At 45.7% G+C, this 23912-nt stretch overlaps 2 protein-coding genes and 1 long non-coding RNA gene across 3 annotated transcripts in view; all 3 read left to right on the forward strand.

Moving 5' to 3' along the window:
* LOC140588997 (uncharacterized) overlaps window positions 1-23912 on the forward strand; it is a 134389-nt gene that overhangs the window by 44044 nt on the left and 66433 nt on the right. Inside the window, exons 13-14 of the mRNA XM_072711662.1 lie at window positions 12142-12315; window positions 12455-12628. Of these exons, the coding sequence (XP_072567763.1) occupies window positions 12142-12315; window positions 12455-12628 (348 nt within the window). The remainder of the gene's footprint in view (window positions 1-12141; window positions 12316-12454; window positions 12629-23912) is intronic.
* On the forward strand, window positions 3891-4962 carry LOC111836235 (uncharacterized). Its single transcript, XR_011989945.1, has 3 exons — window positions 3891-3948; window positions 4150-4250; window positions 4848-4962. It is a non-coding gene; the product is annotated as an uncharacterized lncRNA (long non-coding RNA).
* On the forward strand, window positions 13855-15264 carry LOC140588761 (stonustoxin subunit beta-like). Its single transcript, XM_072710742.1, has 2 exons — window positions 13855-14396; window positions 14507-15264. Exons 1-2 carry the CDS (start codon window positions 14375-14377, stop codon window positions 15037-15039), a joined length of 555 nt encoding a protein of 184 aa, XP_072566843.1. The 5' UTR covers window positions 13855-14374; the 3' UTR covers window positions 15040-15264.

The following is a 23912-nucleotide window of genomic DNA, read 5'->3' on the forward strand; positions in this document are numbered from 1 at the left end:
TATGCATTTAGTCTGCGCTACCAAATAAGGACGTGCACAGAGCCCAATAATTGTATTTGCATCTCTATTTGTTAAGGCAGCAAAATTATTTGTATTTTTATTTGAACAAAAGTGGAAATAGGTGTAACAATCCAGTTTTTGTTTTTACTTCACTTCAAATTTTTGAATATTAAACTGGTAATATTTGTTATTCAATAATGTGTTTATGAAAACTATAAACCAATATTACATTTAAGTATTTGTAATTATTTTAATGAATATATATAACCATAAACATAATTGAAAAGAAAATAATTTTAAAAAAAACACTTGGTTCTTAATCCACACTCAAACCAATAGACTGAACTCTAAACCAGGGTTTCCGAAACCTTTTCGCCTGGGGACCCAAAAGTGAGATTTGTCGTTTGCCTGGGACCCTAACCCATAATTAATGATGAAATACCATTACATGTTAACGATATAAAAACAAAACAAAAAACGCACAAAGAACCAAAAGTCGAAGTATACAAACAATATTCTTTAAATATTTTCTTTAAAAAATGGTTTTAGTTTTATTATTTATATCTGTATTGCTGTTTATGACAATTAAAGCTCCCCAACAAAGACCCCTCCTTCATTTTAGATAAAACAAAATGCTGGGTAGCATGTGTCACGTTCAGCGAAGGAGGCGAGCAGGGAAGCAGGAGAGCAAGCCAGGACTTCAGGTAAACTGGGTTTAATGCACAACAGACGGACAATACAATGACGGATCTGGCATACATGGGGAGACGCGGACTCATATACACAGGACAAGGCAAAAGAAACAGGAAACAGCTGGGCACGATCGGGGAAGCACACGTGGATAATGAGGGGGCGTGGCACACACTAGGAGCGGACGGAGCGGGGCGTGACAGCATGGTGGTGCAGTGGTTAGCAGTGTTGTCTTACACCTCTGGGATCTGGGTTTGAGTCTCTGTCTGGGCTCCATGTGTGTGGAGTTTGCATGTTCTCCCCATGTCATCATGGGTACTCTGGTTTCCCCCCACAGTCCAAAGAGGCTAATTGGGGTTACTAAATTGCCTGTAGGTGTGAATGGTGTGTGAGTGTGCCCTGTGATGGGCTGGCCCCCCATCCTGGCTGTTGAATTGGCTCTGGACTCCTCATGACCCGATAGGATAAATGGTTGGATGAATGGTTTTGATCCGTCATATTTGAATATATATCATAAATTCCTGTAGTGTTTTTCATGTTGCTATTGGTATGAAAAGTCCTTAAGACACACAGACACATACAGTTAATGTATCATTGACAGTAACTTAACCCTGAACTTTATCTTCCACTGTCAAAACCTTGTCTCTAAGTTATACTCTTCTAAAACGCTTAATGTGAAAAAGCTTAATTTAAAGTCTTTATGACCAGATATGTCTGTGGGAAATTTGGTGATTATTGGCCACTGTGTTGGTAAGTTTGTGGGTTCTTTGGTAGGTATGGTTCTATATTTATGTTACTTGGAAATTATTTGGAATAGACCGTTTGTGATTTGTTTTTTTAATTGCACTTTATGTAGCATACTGTTTCCCGAGTAGTCAGTCACTGCGTCAATCAAATTTTCAAGATATCTTGCCAACCCCATTGCCTGCGACATCTCCATTACCTGCGACGCCCTTCTGCCTGTGATGCCTTCCCTGTACGCCCTCCTGCCTGTGATGCCTTCCCTGTACGTCCTTCTGCCTGTGATGCCTTCCCTGTACGCCCTTCTGCCTGTGATGCCTTCCCTGTACGCCCTTCTGTCTGTGATGCCTTCCCTGTACGCCCTTCTGCCTGTGATGCCTTCCCTGTACGCCCTCCTGCCTGTGATGCCTTCCCTGTATGCCCTCCTGCCTGTCATGCTTTCCCTGTATGCCCTTCTGTCTGTGATGCCTTCCCTGTACGCCCTTCCGGCCTGTGATGCCTTCCCTGTACGCCCTCCTGCCTGTGATGCCTTCCCTGTACACCCTCCTGCCTGTGATGCCTTCCCTGTACGCCCTCCTGCCTGTGATGCCTTCCCTGTACGCCCTCCTGCCTGTGATGCCTTCCCTGTACGCCCTCCTGCCTGTGATGCCTTCCCTGTACGCCCTCCTGCCTGTGATGCCTTCCCTGTACGCCCTCCTGCCTGTGATGCCTTCCCTGTACGCCCTCCTGCCTGTGATGCCTTCCCTGTACGCCCTCCTGCCTGTGATGCCTTCCCTGTACGCCCTCCTGCCTGTGATGCCTTCCCTGTACGCCCTCCTGCCTGTGATGCCTTCCCTGTACGCCCTCCTGCCTGTGATGCCTTCCCTGTACGCCCTCCTGCCTGTGATGCCTTCCCTGTACGCCCTTCCGGCCTGTGATGCCTTCCCTGTACGCCCTCCTGCCTGTGATGCCTTCCCTGTACGCCCTCCTGCCTGTGATGCCTTCCCTGTACGCCCTTCCGGCCTGTGATGCCTTCCCTGTACGCCCTTCCGGCCTGTGATGCCTTCCCTGTACGCCCTTCCGGCCTGTGATGCCTTCCCTGTACGCCCTCCTGCCTGTGATGCCTTCCCTGTACGCCCTTCTGCCTGTGATGCCTTCCCTGTACGCCCTTCCGGCCTGTGATGCCTTCCCTGTATGCCCTTCTGTCTGTGATGCCTTCCCTGTATGCCATGCAGCTGTACCACTGTTCATCCTGCCACCTGAAGCAGCTTCACCACTTGCCTCACATCACCTCCCTGATGGGCTCCCCCTCTGAGTCCAGTTCCTCCTAAGGTTTCTTCCTTCTAAGGAGTTTTTCCTTTGCCACTGTCACCTCTGGCTGCTCACTGGGGGCTTTGGGTGGTGATGCTGTAAAGCGCTTTGAGACAATGTAACATTGTGGGAACATTCTATACAAATAAATTGAATTGAATATTGAATAAGGACTGTGAATGACCTGAAGATTTCTCAACTCATATTCTGTTGAATATTTTCATTCCCAGTCAAAATGCCGCATTTACTGATTTAGCTTGAACACATTAGACATTTGTGGTAGTCAGTACAATCAACGATTAAATGATCAGATGATTTTGTGTACTTATAAAAGTATTTATTTGCACTATATATGTTACATAGGCTGTGATGGTGGTCTGGTAATAAAATAGATATGTAATATATAGTCTTTAAGTTGACTGTCGAGAGGTGAACCTTGAAAGTGGCTGTTGGATGAATGTTTATAACATAACTATTACAATTGTTGTAATATTCTTGCATATATGTATAATGTATATATAATTAATACTGTGTGTATATATACAGTCATATGAAAAAGTTTGGGAATTGCTCTCAGCCTGCATAATAATTTACTCTACTTCCACCAAAAAAGATAACAGTGGTATGTCTTTCATTTCCTAGGATCATCTGAGTACTGGGGTGTTTTCCGAACAAAGACTTTTAGTGGCACTAACAAAATATTAATCTGAAGTGGCTGCAAAGAAAAGGTGAAAATCATTATGACCAGATATATTGGTGAGAAATTTGGTCATTATTTGTCACTGTTTTGGTACATTAAAGCACAATAAGCTTTTCACGTTAAGCGTTATATAATGTCCCTGAAGCAGCCGTAGGGCGGCAACAAATGTGAATAGTTAACCATGAGTAAGACTGTGTGATAATGATTTATGTGTGTAACAATTATTGATTTAAGTGTCACTGCAGAACCGCGTTTTATATGTACAAGTATAACGCAAAATGTGCGTCATGACAGAATTAGGTGGCGGCGGGAGCTTGTCCCCTTTCTCTTATTGTTACTTGTTATTAAGTCGCATGGATAATATCCCCAACAATCCTACGCCGGGCCACTGAGTCCGTGTCCATTTCTGCGTAGACCGCTCCCGCGTTTGATACGCAGCATTTCCAGTTTGTAAATGAAAGTAAAAGTATTTTAATGCTGGACTCTCCAGTTTGTTAAGAAACGCGGATAAGATTCTGTATTGCAAGGTAAGATTTTAGTCAACAGATAAAACTTATAACGAAATAAGCTATATTTGGGAGTATACTATATATATTAGAGCGGATGCTATATGCTGTTTCTCAAACCAGAATTTAATCAAATTCCTATATATAGCGACCGCACCCGATGCATGAAGTAGCTACTAGATATTATGCATGTATGTCACTATTTACCTTTCGTGTTCATAGAGGCCCCAGCCTCAGTCATCTGGTCTAGATCGGCACAAAAATGGAGGGAGCTGCTTCTGAAAGGCCCCCCCTGTGGAGTGTAAAACAAAGAGAACTGAGAGGTAAGACAGAACCTGTGTGTTTGTACTGCTTTACACACGGTAATAAAAAAATAAACGTTCCAGCAGTCTCGAAAGACCGAGAAATCAGTCTTAACGTAATTCACTTCCTCGAGACTTAACTGATTCAGGTCCGTGGGGTAGATGATTTATGTTTACCAGTTATTACATTTATGAAATTTAATTTCCTTCAAGAATTTACATTTAATTGTACTCCCTGGACGCCGTCCTCTGCTGCCACCTAGCGCTGATTCTTCAATTTTTCACATCTTCGGGGCGCGAGGTGATTTTCTGAATATGATAAAATGAAGTTCATAGTTTCGGTCATTTATATAATATCAAGCAACAACAGACAAGTCTAGCAACGAAGGCTGTAACAATGATACTATACCTTTCATATTGGGATCTCCATTTTATGAGATACTTTATTTCACATTAAAGCTAAATGTAAACAAGCATGTTTGCATCAAGAGCTTCACAGCGTATCAAAGTACATGATGACAGAGCAGAAGGTTAAACAGCTGATGATTTAATGTGACCCTGTCCATATTATATGGATTATATTTATATAATGAGGATCTTTCCTCTCACTGCCCACAGTGTCCTGATGGAGAGAGCAGGCTCACCTGTACCCAGCTGTGTTTCCATGAAGAGTGACATGTCAATGGACCCACCAATCTTATTCAGAGAGGGACGTTTTCCTACAGATCAAAGGTGAATATACATTTAACCATTGTTTAAAATGGACTCTCAGTCAAAAGACATACAGGCAAACACAAGCTACAAGAAAAAAAACTAAATTTTTTTTTAAACTTTTGCAAATCCTATTGTCTTTGAAAATTTAAACAAGTTTTGTCTGTCTTCTGTATAAATCACGTCTGAGGTAAAAGGATGAGGATTACTGTAAAGACTGACTTCTTTCAAGCTGTCGCATGTCACTGCTTCTCTTATACTGTCATAAGCAAGCTGATGTCAGGAAGCTGCCCTAATGAAATAAGCTCAGAATGTGGATGGCAGTTACATCTATTTAAATAAAAATATAATGGTTGGATATTTGTGTTTTATTCACAGGGACCGAGTGAATAGATGTAATTTACATCCACATAAAGGAGACTTATCATCCATCTTCAAGGTGTGCATTTATTAAGTATATTTTCTTAAATTTTATCTAAATTGACATATCTTCTACAGATATACAGTAAGTAATTTGTCCTGTGAAAGAGAAGATATTTACAACTAATTGTCACATTCGTCGGTGGGCGAACAGGCAAGCAGGCAAGCGGAGCCGTAACGACAGACAGACGGGGTTTATTTAGGTGACAGGACTAGCAGACAAGGAACAGCACTTGACAATACAATGACGGATCTGGGGAAACTAACTGAGACACGAACTAAATATAAAAGACTAGCCAGACATAACAGGACACAGGTGATCACAATCGGGTATTCACACGAGGTAATGAGGGGGGCGTGGCACACATCGGGAGCGGACGGAGCGGAGTGTGACAGAACCCCCCCCCAAAGGCGCGCACACCGGGCGCGCCCGAGAGGAGGCGACGGACGAGACGAGACCGGGGAACAGGACCTGGAAGACAAAACCAAAAACCATCAACGAAGAACAGGGGACAAGACCGAGACACAGAACAAGAACAAGGACGAAACGAAAGACAGGACACGACAAAGAACCGGAAAGGCAGACAGACAGAAAAGGGAGACACAACAGGAACACCCACAGGCGACACGAAGGGGCCAGTAGTGAACGAAGGAGACACCGAGAGACGAGGAGCAAAGACAGGAGGGACAAAGGGACCAGAAGGGAATGGAGGAGACACAGAGGGACGAGGAGCAGAAACAGGCGGGACGGAGGGAAAGGGAGGAGGAACCAGGGGAGCCCGAAGGAACCCAGGTGGGCGACGGGCAGCGGCCGGAGGGGCCACAGGCGAGAGGGAGCAGGAGGGGACCACCCAGGGGCCAAGGGAACGGGACGATGGAGTGACGGAGGGGACATGGAGGGAGCAGGAGGGAACACCGGTGCAGGCAGGCAGGAGGGGGAAGCCGCGGCAGGCGGAGGCGCAGCCGGAGCCGGGGAAGGCGCCGTCCGACGCCAAGCTGGAGCAGGGGGGCCCGGAGGCGGCCAACGCGGAGCCGGAGGCGGGACCGAGAACCGGCACCGAGGATCCAGGGGGGGACCCGGCAGAGACCGCCGACCCCAAGGCGCAGGACCTGCAGGCAGCCACCGAGCCACAGCCAGGGGCCGAACGGGCGAGCCAGGGGGCAGGGCGGGCGGGACCCGGGCCCGACGCCTGTGTCCCCGTCCCTTACGGGACACTGAAAGGCGGGGTCCTGTGGGGCGTCGGCCTTGTCGGGGCAAGGGCAAAGGAGTCATTAGGGAGACCCCCGATGGTGGAGGCTCGGGCAAGACAGGGGGCGTGGCCGCTGGCGGTGCAGCCGGAGCCGTGGCCAGGACGGGCGAGCCGGGCTGGACGGGCAGGACGGAAGAGACAGGCCGATCAGGCACCGGCAGGACAGGCAAGACAGGCAGATCAGGAGGGGGCGCCTCGGCAGGCGCTTCGTGCGTGTGGCCAGCAGGGGGCGCCTCGGCGGGCACCGCCCTCCCGTGGCCAGCAGGGGGCGCCTCGGCAGGCGCCTCGGCTGTGAGGCCAGTAGGGGGCGCATCGGCAGGCGCTTCGGGCGTGCGGCCAGCAGGGGGCGCCTCGGCGGGCACCGCCCTCCCGTGGCCAGTAGGGGGCGCCTCGGCAGGCGCCTCAGTCATTTGGCCAGCAGGGGGTGCCACGGGCAGAGCGGCTTCCTCCGCTGCAGGCCTCAGGCAGGGCCGCGGGCAGAGAGTCGGCCTCAGGCAGGGCCGCGGGCAGGACAGGACAGGCAGAGAGGATGTGCGGCCAACAGGGGACGCCTCCGCAGGCACCTCAGGTGTGCGGCCAGCAGGGGGCGCTACCGGCTGTGCGGCCTCCTCCGCTGCAGGCGGAGGCGAAGCCAAGCCCTCGGGCGGAGCTGCAGCGGGCACCCTCAGTTCCCGGCCAGCAGGGGGCACCCCGGTGGGCACCGCCATCACGCGGCCAGCAGGGGGGCGCCTCAGCTGGCGCCGCCATCACGCGGCCAGCAGGGGGCGCCTCGGGGGGCGCCTCGTAAAGAGCGGCGGCAGCTGCAGCAGCCGGTGCCGCGGGCAGAGCGGCGGAAGCAGCAGCAGGTGGTGCCGTGGGCAGAGCCGGAGCAGGCAGGTCCGTGATAGGTGCCAGGATCGGCGCCGGGCGTACAGGCGCTGCCCCTTTAAGGGCCTTGGGGATCCGGGGAATCGCATGCCAGACAGTCCTGGCCCCTTTAAGGGCTAGCCGCATTCCCTGGAAGGGAGAAGCTGCCTGCAAAGGCACCTTAGCAGTGGCTGCTGTGATCCCCGCTGGCTTCTGTGTCGGGAGGAGTTCCTCCCGATATTCAGCGGGGAGAGAGGCTGAAAGAAGAGAGCAAGCCCCCAGTTTAACGGTCGGGGTTTCCTCCTGACTCCCTTTCCCCTTGCGCCTCTTCTTTTTCCTCCGACTGGGGCCAGTTGGTAGAGGCGTGGTTGCCTCAGAGAGGGCGAGCGGCTGGAGCCGCTTCTCCGTCACCCCATCGACGAGCTGCCGGAGGTTCTCGCGCACTTCCGCTAGTACGCGCACTGCCGTGAGCGGGGTTATCTCCTCGAGAAGGGTCCCGCTTTGGTTGGCTAGGTCCTGTAATCCAGGGTCCTCACGGACCTCTGGCAGGTTTAGCCAGTATAGCACCTCTTGAAGGAGATAGAGACGCTGGTCTGCAATCTCCTGAGGTGCGTTGGGGAGATCCGTCATTCTGTCACGTTCGTCGGTGGGCGAACAGGCAAGCAGGCAAGCGGAGCCGTAACGACGGACAGACGGGGTTTATTTAGGTGACAGGACTAGCAGACAAGGAACAGCACTTGACAATACAATGACGAATCTGGGGAAACTAACTGAGACACGAACTAAATACAAAAGACTAGCCAGACATAACAGGACACAGGTGATCACAATCAGGTATTCACACGCGGTAATGAGGGGGGCGTGGCACACATCGGGAGCGGACGGAGCGGGGAGTGACACTAATGCTGCGTTCCATTTACCTCGGAGGCCGGAAGTCGGAGCTGAGAATGACGTCACACCCAAGTTAACCTCATTCCAGTACAGCAAGTCGGAAAGCCGTTTAGCAAAACCAGGGACCTGCTTCAAAAAGCAGGATTTCTTCCTTAGCCAGATATCTTTTTGTATTTAATGTGCCCCAGTTTAAATGGCCTTCATCTTCATTCACTTATATTTAGCTCAGAGTACATACAAAATTCCGACTTCAGTTGATATTTCCCACTAGGAACTCTGAATTTCCAAGTTTCAAGTTGAAATGGAATGCAGCATAATTCACAAATGAAGTTATAAAAAGATGCCTGGAGTGATAATAATTAAACTGTAACTGTTCATTTCAGTTACTGGAGAAAAAAGCTCAAACGTTTCTGAAGGATAGCAACAGAAAGTGGTGTGTACAATCAATTTAATGAGCCACAAATAATACATAACTGCTTATAAACACTGTAAATCTACAGCCTTAACATCTGTTGATAAAGGGTGCAGCCATTTTGAATTCTGAGGTCGAGGTTGTGTAGGTTCCCCCGACTTCATGAGTTGGAATTCCGACTTCAGGGGGCGTTCCAGTTGAAATTTCCCACTAGAAACTCAGAATTTCCAAGTTACAAGTTGAAATGGAACGCAGCATAATTCACAAATGAAGTAATAAAAACATACGGTGCCAGGAGTGATAATAAATAAATTATAACTGTTCATTTTAGCTACTGGAGAACAAAGCTCAAAAGTTTCTGAAGGATGAGCTGATGAAATTCAAAAGGTACCTGGATCAGAATGACCCAGAATGCTCTGAGTCTCAGCTGGAGGAGGACAATGACCTGGACAGTGATGGTCAGATGCAGAAGACCTGTGGTAGAGAGGGAGCTCTGAAGATCACACTGTACATCCTGAGGACCATGGAGCAAAATGATCTCGCTGACATGCTGGAGAAGAGTAAGAGCTGTACCTCATTCAGTGTGTGTTTGATTTACTGCAGAAAAAGAGTTTTATGAAAAAATGTGTATTACATTTCAGTTTATCATTTATTTAATTTGATTTAATTTGGCCTAAATGAGTAAAAAATGTTTTTTGAAAAGTACTCATTTTATTTCAGGCGATCTTTTGTCGCAGTTTCAGCGCACAATCAAATGTAATCTGAAGAAGAAATTTGAGTGTGTATTTGAAGGGAAAGCTAAGGAAGGACAGACAACACTTCTCAAAGAGATTTATACAGAACTCTACATAACTGAAGGGGGAGCTGGAGGAGTCAATGATGAACATGAAGTGAGACAGATTGAAACAGCATCCAAGAAAAGGGTAACAGAAGATACTACAGTCAGGTTAAATGCTATATTTAAACCCTTACATGGGCGTGTGACACCTATCAGAACTGTGCTCACAAAAGGGGTCGCAGGTATCGGGAAAACAGTCTCTGTGCAGAAAGTTATTCTTGACTGGACAGAAGGAAAAGCAAACCAGGACATTCACTTCATATTTGCTCTTCCTTTCCGGGACCTGAATTTGATTAAGGATGAATACAGTCTGATTGGTCTGCTTCACCACTTTGTCCCAGAACTGAAATCGCTTGAATCCACTGAGCTGTGTAGGTACAAAGTTTTGCTGATCTTTGATGGTCTGGATGAATGTCGCCTTCCTCTAGATTTTCAGAACAATGAGAGCTGGTTTGATGTAACGAGGAAAACGTCTCTGGATGTGCTGTTGACTAACCTCATTAATGGGAATCTGCTTCCATCCGCTCTCCTCTGGATAACCTCCCGGCCAGCAGCAGCCAATCAGATACCTCCTGAGTGTGTCCACCAGGTGACAGAGATACGAGGGTTCAGTGATGCCCAGAAGGAGGAGTATTTCAGGAAGAGATTTAGTGATCAGGGTCTGGCCAGCAGGATTATCACACATGTGAAATCATCAAGGAGCCTCTTCATCATGTGCCACATACCTGTGTTCTGCTGGATTTCAGCCACTGTCCTTGAAAGGCTTTTTAGTGAGACTGACAAGGGAGAAATTCCAAGGACTCTGACTGAAATGTACACACACTTCCTGATCTTTCAGGCGAGTTTAAAAAAGTACAAGTATAAGAAAAACTATGAAACCAAGCGTAAGGAATACAGCAAGGAATTCCTTTTGAAACTTGGTAAACTGGCTTTTGACAACCTTGAGAAAGGCAATCTCATATTTTATGAGCAAGATCTGATAGGGAATAACATTGATGTCACTGAAGCTTCAGTTTACTCTGGAGTGTGCACAGAAGTCTTTAAGGAGGAATATGGATTGTATCAGGAGAAGGTGTACTGCTTTGTGCATCTGAGCATCCAGGAGTATCTCGCTGCTTTATATGTGTTTCTGTCAAACTCATCAGCTAACCTGCTGAAGGCTGCAGTGGATCAGGCATTAAAGAGCATGAATGGACACTTGGACCTCTACCTCCGCTTCCTCCTTGGCCTCTCAACAAACTCCAGTAAGACTCTGTTACAAAGGCTACTGGGCCAGAAAAGAACTCTGTTACAAAAACTACTGGGAGAGACTAGACCCAGCTCACATAACATTAAGGAAACGGCCCAGTACATCAAGGAGAAAATACAGGAGAATTTATCTCCAGAAAGGACCATCAACCTGTTCCATTGTCTGAATGAACTGGGTGACAATTCTCTAATAGAGGAAGTACAAAGATACCTGAGTTCAGGAAGTCTTTCAGCAGCAGATCTCTCACCTGCACAGTGGTCAGCTCTGGCCTTTGTGTTACTGATGTCAGATATGGAGCTGGATGTGTTTGATCTGAAGAAATACATCAGATCAGATGAAGGTCTTCAGAGGCTGCTGCCTGTGATCAAGAAATCTAGGACAGCTCTGTAAGTGATCTTACATACGTCTGTTGCTAAAGAAGTACAGATGTTATTCATGATACTGCTTTTATATCTTTTTTCATTCTGGATACTGCAGGATTTGTATATTTTTTAACATTCTTAGTGTGGCGTGTGGTTCAGTGGGTTTGGACTCTGTGTCTGTGGTCAGAAAGTCACCGGTTTAAATACCTGGCTGGCAGAGTGATGCTGGTTTTTGACCCTTGAGCAAGGCCCTTACCCCCCAGCTTCAGGGGGCTGGATGCTGGCCAACCCTGAGCTCTGACCTGTACAGTATGTGTGTGTCAGAGAGAGCAAGATCAGAGAGGCGACAGCACTATTTTACCAGGGGGACGAATAAAGTTTCACTATTTCATCCCGATCTGACAGGATTGGTAATTGTGTGATTAGTGTTTTGGAAATTTTACAGGTTCTCAGATACAGCAAACAGAAAATAAGGATTTCAGTTATAATGTCAGCAATTCAAAAGTCATATAAAAATACATAATTAAAATAACTTAAGCTCTTCTTGACATTCAAATCCCACATAAATACGTACACTTACACACATCCGAGGCTGGAACTGAACCCAAAACCCTAGAACCCCTGGGTTGGCTGTAGTGCTGATCACTGAGCCCCAGTGCTGCTCAGAGCTTTATAAAAATACTTATGCATATATTACAGAGTCTCAGGGTAACTCACCCTGTAAGGTCATTAAAATGCAGGTTCGTCTCGGCTGGGGAGAGTCAAGTAAAAACTATTTGTGTTTCTGACTAGGACAAGGAATCAACAAAATAACTGATATTTCAGCTAAATGCTGCATGTCTTATTGTACTTAAAAATGTTTATTTTGATTTTTTATTTGATATACCTGTGTGTGGTGTATGTATTTATATCTTAACACGTTTCCTTTTCCAGGCTGGACAGCTGTAGACTCACAGAGACATGCTGTGAGGTGTTGGCTTCAGCTCTCAGATCAAACTCCTCTCAGCTGAAAGAGCTGAACCTGAGTGACAATGACCTGCAGGATTCAGGGGTGAAGCTGCTCTCTGCTGGACTGGGGGATTCACACTGTACACTGGAGATACTGAGGTCAATATTACTGGGTATTTCACAGTGTTATTTGTAATTACTGAAATCTTTATTGAAGTCGTCACATTTACTTAAAAGTAATACTCATAGTGGTGAGGTGTTTTTATTTATTGGTGAGATATTTTCTGTCTCTCTGCAGGCTGTCAGGCTGTAGAGTCACAGAAGAAGGCTGTTCTTCCCTGGCTTCAGCTCTGAGGTCAAACCCCTCACACCTGAGAGAGCTGGACCTGAGCTACAATCACCCAGGAGACTCAGGAGTGAAGCTGCTCTCTGCTCTACTGGAGGATCCCAGCTGTAAACTGGAGAAACTGAAGTGAGTACAGAATGTGTGTCTGCTCCTCCTATAGACTCATGTATGTGGAGAAAGTACAACAATTAAATAAATGGATACAGCAGTACTATGTCATTCTGCTTTTGATATAGTGTGGACCACAGTGGAGAGTGCAGGACCAGACCAGGGATCCGGAAATGTAAGTTTGTTTGCATGTTTTTATGCTTAATACCATTAATACTACTTATGACAGCATTCACATAATTATTGTGATGTGTGTTTGTTTTTTCTTCTTCTTTTCTTTCTTGGGTTTAAACATATTTTCTTAAATAACAATGGGAGTCTGGGGACTTCTGTAGTAGTACTGTTTTGAAATTTGTTAGTATTGTCCTAAGACAGCACCCGTAATCTCCCCAAACTGGCTGTGACCCTGAATGTCTCCTCAGTCTGCGCTAGTGATGGGAATTTCGGCTCTTTTTAGTGAGTCGGATCATTTGGCTCAGCTCACCAAGAAGAGCCGGCTCTTCCGGCTCCCAAACGGCTCTTCATTTTATTACTTCTGCCTCAGCCAGATTCAGCGCTGTTATGACGCATGATTGATATGTGAACTAAAACCTTATGATTTTCTCAATACCATAATTTTTCATCATGTTCGGTATAAAAAGATGAAATGTAAAAACCTCAAACAGTACTACACGTGTATTGAACATTATATAGTGGAAAATCTGTTTCTGTCTTTGATCTATTAATTACAGTCAAATAACATAAATAACGAATTACAATAAAGAAATTACAATGTGCAAAACACCATCATCCAACAGTTTTAGTATCTATCCACTTTAACAACTATCTATCACCTTTCTAACAGTGTAACATTTTAACATTTCCTTTGGGGCAGAAAGGCTAAGTGCCTCAGCTTAGACGGACTGATCCGGCTTCTGGCAGTAGCAGGCACGCTAGCCAGTCTTTTTCCTTCTATCCGAACTGTTGGATGCGCAGTTCCTAAGTGTCTGTGAAGGTTGTTTGTGGATCCTGATCGAAATGACAGCTTCATCTTGCAAACTGTGCATTTTGCCTTTGAGTTATCATAGCTATTAAAATGCATCCAAATCCCGCTTGGTTTCCAACTATCACTCATCTTGCCTATTATTCGCGCACCACACTCCCTCTTTCTCTCCTCCTTTTCCTCCCTCGTGCTCTGTACCTGTACACCGTCAGCACTCACGTGATTGGTCGCGCGGCTCACACGCCATTAACACAAACTTCAGTCACAGTCAGAGCAGCACGGAGCGCTGATCCGCGGAGATGTTTTGCTTTATAAAAATGTCTCTTGGTCATGATCCGGATCTTTTGACCGGGTCGTTCGCGACAGACACATCACTAATCGGCGCTGAACGCTGCTGGAGGGCGGTATGTGTCCGAAGTGGTTTGAAGGAAGTTCTTATTTTGAAATAAAGACAAATTAACTTCTAGTGGTACTCTTTGTGGTACAATTTCAAGTTTAAAACGTTTGATTAATGCTGTTTGTAATTTTATTTACCTGTAATTAAGGCTATTAATTTAGCACGCGCAACATTTCGCCCCGTCTTCCCGCCGGCGTCGCGCGGGCTTCCGACATTTCCTGAGGTATTTCACATACTTGAATTCCTGCTTCGTTTTAATATTTTATGTATCGTACAGAATAATAGAGCGCAGGCTGAAGTGCAGTTCGGTCCCCAGCGAGTCTCTCAGCGCTGCGTGTCTCACAGTGCAGGGGGCAGCCGGAGCGCCGCAGACTCGGGCAGCTACATGAGTATATTGGGAATAAAATGTGTGTATTGGAGCGAGTTCTGTGTTAGTGAGTGTGTGAGGTGTGACAGTGATAATGATGGAGATGCTGGGCTTCGTGATGGGATTAATCGCTCTTCCTCTTGCCTACAGACTCCTGCCAGCTGACGCTGGACCCCAACACAGCAAACAGAGTCCTGTCTCTGTCAGAGGGGAACAGGAAGGTGACATGGGGGGCAGAGCAGCCATATCCTGATCATCCAGAGAGATTTGACTACTGGGACCAGGTTCTGTGCAGAGAGAGTCTGACTGGTCACTGTTACTGGGAGGCTGAGTGGAGTGGAGATGACGCCCTGATAGGAGTGACTTATAAAGGAATCAGGAGGAAAGGAAACAGTGATGACTGTTGGCTTGGAGCCAATGACAAGTCATGGATGCTGTACTGCTCTCCTGACGGTTACTCTGTCTGTCACAATAATAAACAGACTGTCATACCCATAAAGCCCTCAGGCTCCCGCACAGTAGGAGTGTATCTGGACTGGGCGGCTGGTACTCTGTCCTTCTACAGAGTCTCCTCTGATGGACTGACCCTCCTGTACAGCTTCACCTCCTCATTCACTGAACCCCTCTGCCCAGGGTTCCATGTTTATTATAACTCCTCCGTGTCGCTGTGCATGCTGGGATAGCTCACTGTGTGCTGGAGGAATCATTTTTACCTTATCAGAGTGTCACATGTTGCTGCTTCTCTGCGGCAAAAAGGTAAAATCTCTGCTTTTTAACCAGTATAACCCTTTTTACTCTGTCTGAAGTGTGACGTATGTCAGACAAAATAAGTGACTGGGTTCAGCAAACTGAACAAACAGGCAAAATGACTGTTTTTCTGTCTGATTAAAATGTAATGAAATGTAATCATGTTGATTGGGGGGGGCTTTTCCACTCCCCTGTATATGTACATTTTATATATTTCTGTCTGTATATTGTATTTGCTACCTGTACACTGACAATAAAGGCTTCATATTGTATCCTATTAATGTCCTGGTTCAGCTCTGGTCAAAGCGTGAGGTAACTGGGTAACATAAATCATATAATACAATTAAATAAATACACTTTACTGTAATTGAACATAACTAACAGCATTAGATAAAATCAGCAAATATAATAACCATGTAAAAGGAGACGGGAGACATAACAGCGAAAGCAAAAAAAATCCGTAGAGTCATAAATCACATTAGTAACACATCTTAGATAAAATTATCAAAATTCAACAAGCAAGAATAAAAATTTCCTAAGTAAAACGATGAACCGCTACACCTGACAATCGACAATTAAGCTAAATCAAACCGCGGCTCTCTCACCCCATTAAGACATGGGAAAAGAATCATTAAAAGCCAAAATAAGTCTTTACTACCTAAGTAAATAATTACACAAGTAATTAAAAATACAGCACAACAAATTTTTACTGCTCAAAAAATACGGTTTAACTTCAGACGGCTGAACCTGGCATCCGCCCCCTACTGCCGTTCTGAGGTAATTGCGGGTTTCCTGTCGGTCGCGGCACGTGAGAAGCTGCGGTCCCCCAGTTAACGTCCCCATCACAACACGCCAGGCATGGTTAACGGGTGCAGTCATTATTTATGATGCACTGTATATGATTCCAAAAAAACCAATAAAAAATATTTTTTTTAGGAATCCTGATATATTTTATATTTTAGTCTAAGTTTCTTTTTAATTCAAACAATTTTGGAATAAGATTATCAAATGCAATGTGTCCCACAATACACTCACAGTGGCATTGCAGCTATACAGATATACCCCTGAACACAATAGAAAGGTGGATTCTTACTCTGACGTCCCTCTCCTTCCTCTGGTGTCGAGCTATTGGCCTCTTGCAAAATGATATCAGTTACATCACTGATACACTGAGCATCTAAATAATAATTTGTTTTATTTCCAAACTGTTCACTCACCATGCAAAGATATTTCTTGTCATTCTCAAACAAATGCATATGTACATATGTAAATAAATAAACATTTAAATGGCATCCAATAATTTATTTCAAAGTATTTGATAATATAGGCTTGATTAATTTTGATATTAATATTGAATAGTGAATATGTTTATTCTGGTCTTTAAATTTAAGGAGGGGCTGTGTCTAGTCTGAGAGTGGGGGCAGATTTCACTTTGGTGGGGGGGTAAATGTCAGAAGGGATGAGTGTGGTCACGCAATTTTTAGGCCACTTTATTTCACTTTGCATGACTGTTTTTGGAATGTTTTCATTTATTTCAAGGTCAATTTAAATTGCATAGTTGATTCATTCATTAACTTTGCTTGGAATAATAAAACACAGTAGTTTAGTATGAATCTTGTTTGGTGGAGGTGTGTTCAAAATGGCCACAGTCTTGTTTGGATAAGAGTCCAATCCGCATGGAGCACTTTGAGCAGAGTGAGGACGCCGCCATTTAGGAGATATCAAAAAACAAACTCCCCTGGCTCAGAAAAAGGAGGGAAAACAGGGGAAGCTGATGATTCTCCCTGAGCATCGCAAGGTGGAGAAACGAGGATGCAGGAGAGGATTGCCATCCTGGGCAGCAGGTTGCAGGGGGGGGGGCGACGACCCCCAGCTCCTCAGGCAGCTGCAGGCTGGGGGGCCCCACGCGTGAAAATGACCCTTTTTCTTCACCCTCTGTAATGTTTGCATTCTTCCGTTTTCATGTCTGTCGTATGATAGAAATATCATCAACACTCCCACTCACTCACTGTAGTGGCAAATTTTCCGCGTTTTGCTTAAATAAATTTAACCACTTCTTCATATGGGCAGACTAGAAGATTTTCTGACTCGTGTCCACATCCGTTCTAACGTCCACCTCGTTAGCAAGCTTACTCACTGACTCCGAATCCTTGTAATCGTTGATCTCTTTTATTTTGGAAGGTCGTCATTAACAGGTTCATTTCCAGCCGTGAATAAGTTTAAATATTTTAAAATCAATCAAAGAAGAGCGAAAACGGATAAGAAAGCTATACGCTTCTAAGCTGCGCATATGTCCGTTTCGCTACCAAAAAACCTCTATCACGTGCACAGCATAGGATCCGCCTACTAACCAATAGAAATTCAACATCAATAATGCTATCTAAATTTCCACATTTTCAATTATTACAGATTTACCGTTATTAAGTATGCATGAAATAATAGTTAAATTCGAAAGATTAACAAAAATATTCAAAAAAATATTTTCCTATAATTCGGCTCCAACATTTCCAGCCTCTAATTGGAAGGCATGAGGACTGACAATTACTCAATACCTTTTATAGAGCCAAATAAATATACATTTAAGGCATCACCTACCAGTTAAACGAGTCTCACATCATACCCAGAACATGGATAGAATTCACATTTCCCTTTTTTTTACATTCAATTCACATGTCCGCCTCACAGATGAGGCACAGTTTGTCAACAGGCCTTTCTAAGGTGTTGGTCTTTGTTTTGATGACCACACGCCGCACAAGTCCTTTGACGTCTTGAATAACCTTCCCAACACCCACGAGCTTCGCGGTGCTGAGTCATCGACGATCATAACAATGTCCCCAAGAGTCAAGTTCTTCTTTATCTGCGTCCATTTTTGCCGCTCCTGAAGCATGGGTAGGTACTCACGCACCCACCGTTTCCAGAACAAGTCAGCAAGATATTGCACTTGTTTCCATCGACGGCGGTTGTATAAGTCTTCCTTTTTGAACAGTCCAGGTGGTAGGGCTGGCTGCTTCTTCATCAGTAACAAGTGGTTAGGGGTCAATGGCTCAGGATCTGTTGGATCATCTGTTGCTGTAGTCCAGGGGTGTCCAAAGTCCGGCCCGCGGGCCAATCACGGCCCTCGGCTAGATTTCATACGGCCCGCAGCTTCGGTCTCATAATGTGTTATTTATGGCCCGCTAGCTCTGTCAGAATAAATAAATACTTTAAAAATGTAATTCCTCCTTTCACCACACGGTTCCGATGCTATCTGGCTCTGCATTAGAGACCTGCACTCCCGCGGGATCCAACGCACCGAGTGCGGCGCGGGACAAGATTTGATGGGTGAATGCGGGTGCGGGCGGTAAGGTCCTCATGTATGTGCGGGTTGCGGGAGAATAGAATTAATCGCGGGACTCCCGAAAAATGGAATTATCTTAAAATTAATTTATTAAAAACAAATACTCTATTATTTATCTACTGCACAAAAGCAACAAGAACGACTAAATTAAAATAATAATTTACAGGCACAAGGTCGGAAGCTAATTCTCGCGTGGTTCATGCGCGGAACTATAGGCTATATCTATATCCTCGTTCGTGTCCATGTTCATCATTCCATTTAATTAAACTCAAATAAAACGAAACATATTTGTTTGTTTTCTGTTTCTTTTTTATATACACTCAAAAGGGAAGCAAGTGAAACAAATAACAGAGTAGCGGGAAGAAGCGGTAATTTTGCGGGCGGGAGCGGGACAAAACTTGAATACTGCGGGCGGGAGCGGGAGAAAATAATATATATTTTTTGCAGGAGCGGGACAGAATCTTGCGGGAGCGGGACTGAAAAATGCTGTCACTCGCTAAGAAAATGCTGAGCTTATTCGGCTCCACATATTTGTGTGAGCAAACATTCTCAGTCATGAATCTGCACAAGAACCGATTGAGGTCAAGGGTGACTGACTCCCACTTACGTGACATTTTACGCATCTCAACCACTGCCCTCAAGCCAGACCTGGTCTCTTTACTGAAATCTAGATCTCAGTATCACCCTTCTCATTAGTATCAGCAAGTTATCTGTTCCTTGTTCAATCTGAAATCTGAAAACTGTTGATGTTATGTTTGGTTACATTGCCATTTAAAAAATAAAGGTAATCGTGACAATGAAAATTGTTTTATAACAGTGTGTATTTTCATGTAACTTTTGTGGTTAAAAAAATGTCAGAAGGAACTAGTGGCCCCCAGACATCTTCAATTTATCAAATTTGGCCCTCCTTGCAAAAAGTTTGGACACCCCTGCTGTAGTCAGTGGTCTATTATTTAGTACTGATTCTACCTCACACATCAGTGTCAGCAAACATTCGTCATTGATGGATTGTTCTTTTAGTATAGACCTCAAGACTTTTCTCACGGATCTGATCTGTCTTTCCCATATTCCACCAAAGTGAGAACGAGCAGGTGGATTGAATATCCACTGAATTCCTCTTCGCATGAGAAAATCTGAGATCTTTAACTGGTTCCACTCTTGAATGGCTTCACGCAGTTCACGCTCAGCGGCAACTAGGTTGGTACCATTATCTGAGCGCATAATAGCTACCTGTCCTCTTCTGCACACAAAGCGTCTGATGGCATTCAGACAAGAGTCAGTGTCCAAAGTATGCGCAATTTCAATGTGCACTGCTCTTGTTGTGAGACAGGTGAACAGCACACCATATCTTTTCACTGTGTGCTTGTTTTACATTATATGGCCCAAAATAATTGACCCCAACGTTAGTAGAGGGGGGTTTGTCGGGCAGAAGTCTGTCTTTTGGCAAATCGGCCATTTTCTGTTCCAAAGCTTTGCCTTTAACTTTCCTGCAAATCACACATTTTGACAGAAACTTCCAGTTAGCAGAGGGAATCCAATATTTTTGGCGCAGCTGTGAAAACATGTAAAGTCTTCCGCAGTGTCCAATCTTTTCATGCGTGTCTCGCAAGATCAGTGTGGTGATATGTAGGTTCTTTGGGATGATAACTGGATGCTTCACATGCTCTGGCATTGCAGCAGCGGAGAGACGGCCTCCAACTCTCAATACCCCATCTTGATTTACTGGATCAAGTTTCCTCAAGTGGCTGGTTTTCTTCACGCTATTGCCCTTCATTAACATGAAAATTTCTTCTTGAAACCGTTGCCCTTGACAGAACTTGATAATCTCTGTTTCTGCTTGCATCAGATCTTCTACAGTAAGAACCACGCTTGTCCTTACTGATTGGTCGTCTTGTCTGTTCGGTTTGATGGTTGTTTGTTCGTTCTTGCTCCTACAACGTTGCAAAAGTAGGTCTTTGAGTTTAAGGACCCAGGCCACAGCTTTCTTCAAATGGTACCAGCTGGAATAGTGGTTGATCAGTTTGTTCACGGTATGACCTTCTTCAACTACGTTTGTGAGATGTACTGTGACAGTATGTCTCACTTCATCGTCGTCCTCAGCAATCTTTGTTTCATCAGGTCTTTTAGGCCAGAAACTTTCTGATTCTTTCAGGAAGGCTGGACCATGGAACCAGCTTGAGTTTTTCATGAGTTTGGTTGGTGCAACCCCTCGGGATGCACAATCAGCTGGATTAGTTGATGTACTGACATATCTCCATTGATGAGGCATGGTTAGCTCTCTGATGACAGCAATGCGATTGGCAACAAATGTTTTAAAGCGAAGCTTATCATTTTCTATGTATTTTAACACTGTTGTGCTATCAGTCCAAAATATTGAATCAAGAAGATCCATCTGAAGCTCACTTCTTAACATTTTGTCTGTCTTTACAGCAATCATTGCTGCTGTCAACTCTATGCGCGGAATGGTGGTCTGCTTCAGCGGGGCCACACGCGATTTGCCCATCATGAAAGCACAATGAACATGCCCATTTTCCCCTGTTAACCTCAGGTAAGAGGTTGTTCCGTATCCACTTTCACTGCCATCAGAGAAGTGATGAAGCTGCGCTGTTGCAACAGGCCCAAAATCCACGGATCTCACACATTTGGGAATGGTCACAACTGACAGCTGACATAGCTCTTGAAGCCAATTGTTCCACTTTCGACCTAACTGTTCTGGAATCTCATCATCCCAGGCAAGTCCTTCCTTGCACAGCTGCTGTAGAATCCTCTTTGCAGGAAGAGTTGCTGGGGCAAGGAATCCCAACGGGTCATAGATGGAACTTGTGACTGAGAGAATTCCACGCCTTGTAGTAGGTTTGTCTTTAACACTGATCTTAAACCTGAATGAGTCAGATTCAGTGCACCATAAAACACCTAAGGCTCTTTCCATAGGTAGCATGTCATGGGTCAGGTCCAGGTCTCTGATGTCTTTGGCTCTCTCATGTTCAGGGATAGAAGCAAGCAAGGCACGACTATTGCTTGTCCATTTCGTCAAACGAATTCCTCCGCTAGCACACAATGCTGTAAGGTCTTTGTACAATTCAGCAGCTTGAGCGTTGCTGGTGATTGATTTCAAACAGTCGTCGATGTAAAAATTCTTCAAGATTGTGGTCACAGTCTCGGGTGATGACTCACAGCGGTTCTCCTCAGCTGTTCTTTGAAGGGCGTAATTTGCACAACTAGGAGAGGAAGTCGCACCAAAAATGTGAACAATCATCTTGTACTCAACAATATCTTGACTAAGGTCTCCTGCTGGCCACCACAGGAAGTGCTGCAGGTCAGTATCGTCCTCAGGGATACGGACTTGATGGTACATTGCCTCAATGTCTGCAATCATGGCAATTGGTTCTAGCCTGAAGCGCGTCAGCACTCCAAGAAGCGAGTTTGTTAAATCCGGTCCCTGTAAAAGTTCACTGTTCAGTGAAACTCCCCGATAGCTGGCAGCACAGTCGAAGACCACACGCAACTTCTTCTTTTGTGGATGATATACCCCATGGTGGGGAATATACCACAATTTTCCATCTTGTCGGTTCAACTGTGTCGTAGGAACCTCAACAGCATATCCCTTTCTCAACATGTCTGTCATGAAGGCAGTGTATTCTTCATGAAACACAGGATTCCTTTTCAGTTTATGCTGGAGGTTTAGTGCACGCTGTAACACAACACTTCAGTTGTTTGGCATCTGGACACACAACTTCTTCGTGGGAAGGCTTATGTAGTAATGTCCATCCATGAGATGGGCAGAACTGGACACGGACTCCATAAAAAGCTGGTCCTCCTGAGACATTTCCGATTTTTCATCACAGTGCCGCTCGGGAAAGTCATGATTATACTGTTGTATAAGCAGATGTTCTACATTGTCAACGGCTATTCTGTTCACAGCAGCACATAATCGTGCACCGTTACAAACTGCAGTTTCTCTAAGTGGCCTGTTCAGGATCCAGCCAAGTGCTGTTTTTACTGCATACGGTCCGTTATCCTTACTTGGGATCACTTTCCATGGCTCCAAGATCATGTATTCTTTGGTCCCAATAAGAAGCTCCACTTCAGCACTGATATGAGGCAATCTTACCTCATTGAGGTACTGCCACTTTTCAATCTCCTTTTGAAGTGGGATGTTCTCTCTGGATACAGGAATATCTTTCTGCGTAAAGACTTTGGACAGCGGGAAGAAATTGTTGTCTTCAAGGCTGCTTACTTCCAAACCTGTGAGAATGTAGCTCTCTACTCTGGCTTTGGCATTGATGGTGCTCAACATAAGCTCAGTTAGTCTGCCTTGCACATTCAATTGCCTGGCCAAAGCTTCGGTGCAGAATGAAGCAGAGCTGCCAGGGTCCATGAATGCATAAACCTCAACAGCTTTCTTGCTCTTGCTGGCTTTCACTCTAACAGGCACGATGGCAAGAGCACAACTGTCTCCAGCCCCAGTACAAGCACTTGTCTCTTGCTCCTCAGGAACATTTACTGATACACTGGCCGTGTTGCTTTCATTAACTTCTTTAGCACCCTTGTACTGACTTGAAAAGTGCAGCAGGCTTGGATGCGTAAGAGAGCACACCTCACATGTCATTTTCTTCTTACATTCTCTGCTCAGGTGACCTTTCACTAGGCAACCAAAGCAGAGTCCATTTTTCTTCAAGAACTCCACTCTGTCTTTGTGAGGTTTTTCTCTGATCTTGTGACACTCTTGCAATACGTGATTTTTCTCGCAAAACATGCAGGGTGTCACGTCCCGCTCCGTACGATCCCGATGTGTGCCACGCCCCCCTCATTACCTCGTGTTCTTCCCTGATGGATCTCACCTGTTGCTCGTTTCCCTCAGCTAGTGTATTTAGTCCTTGTCAGAGTCAGTCATCCCCAGATCAGTCATTGTTATGTTACGTGTCGATGCTTCCTGGTCGCCCTCGTCCTTATTAAAAGTCCTGTTTCCCCGAACCTCCGGCTCCGTGCACCTGCTTACCCGCTCGCTCACCCGTGGATCGTGACAGAATGACTGATCTCCAAAACGCACCTCTGCAGCTTGAGGACAGCCGCCTCAAGCTGCTGGGCGAGGTGCAGTCCTGGCTGTCGCAACCCGAGGTCCTTGAGGACCCTGGGCTAAGGCAGCTAGCCACCAAGAGCAATCGACTCCTCCAGGAGACGACTCCGCTCACGGACACGCACGTTCTCACCGAAGTGCATGACAACCTCCGGCAGCTGGTTGAGGGATTCGTAGAACGGCGACTGGAACCGCTTACCTCCTCGAAGGTGACCTCGCCTCCACCGACCTGCCCCAGCCGCAAGAAAAGGAAGAAGCGGAGGGGAAAAGGGGAAGCAGCCGCCCTGACGCTCTTCTTGGGGGCCTGCTCCTTGCTCCCTGCCTGGGAAGACCCCGTCGCTACCCACCTGACCAGCGCCCACCCGGAAAAGCCGCCTCCATTGGAGGCGTACAAC

Source organism: Paramormyrops kingsleyae, chromosome 4 (genome assembly GCF_048594095.1).
Source record: "Paramormyrops kingsleyae isolate MSU_618 chromosome 4, PKINGS_0.4, whole genome shotgun sequence".
Lineage (NCBI taxonomy): Eukaryota > Metazoa > Chordata > Actinopteri > Osteoglossiformes > Mormyridae > Paramormyrops > Paramormyrops kingsleyae.

Excerpts from the sequence above, each read along its gene's own strand:
- LOC140588761 (XM_072710742.1), top strand. The coding sequence starts at position 14,375 with ATGAGTATATTGGGAATAAAAT. Across the intron at positions 14,397-14,506 it reads GAGTATATTGGGAATAAAAT|ACTCCTGCCAGCTGACGCTG; the intron begins GTGTGTATTGGA and ends TCTTGCCTACAG.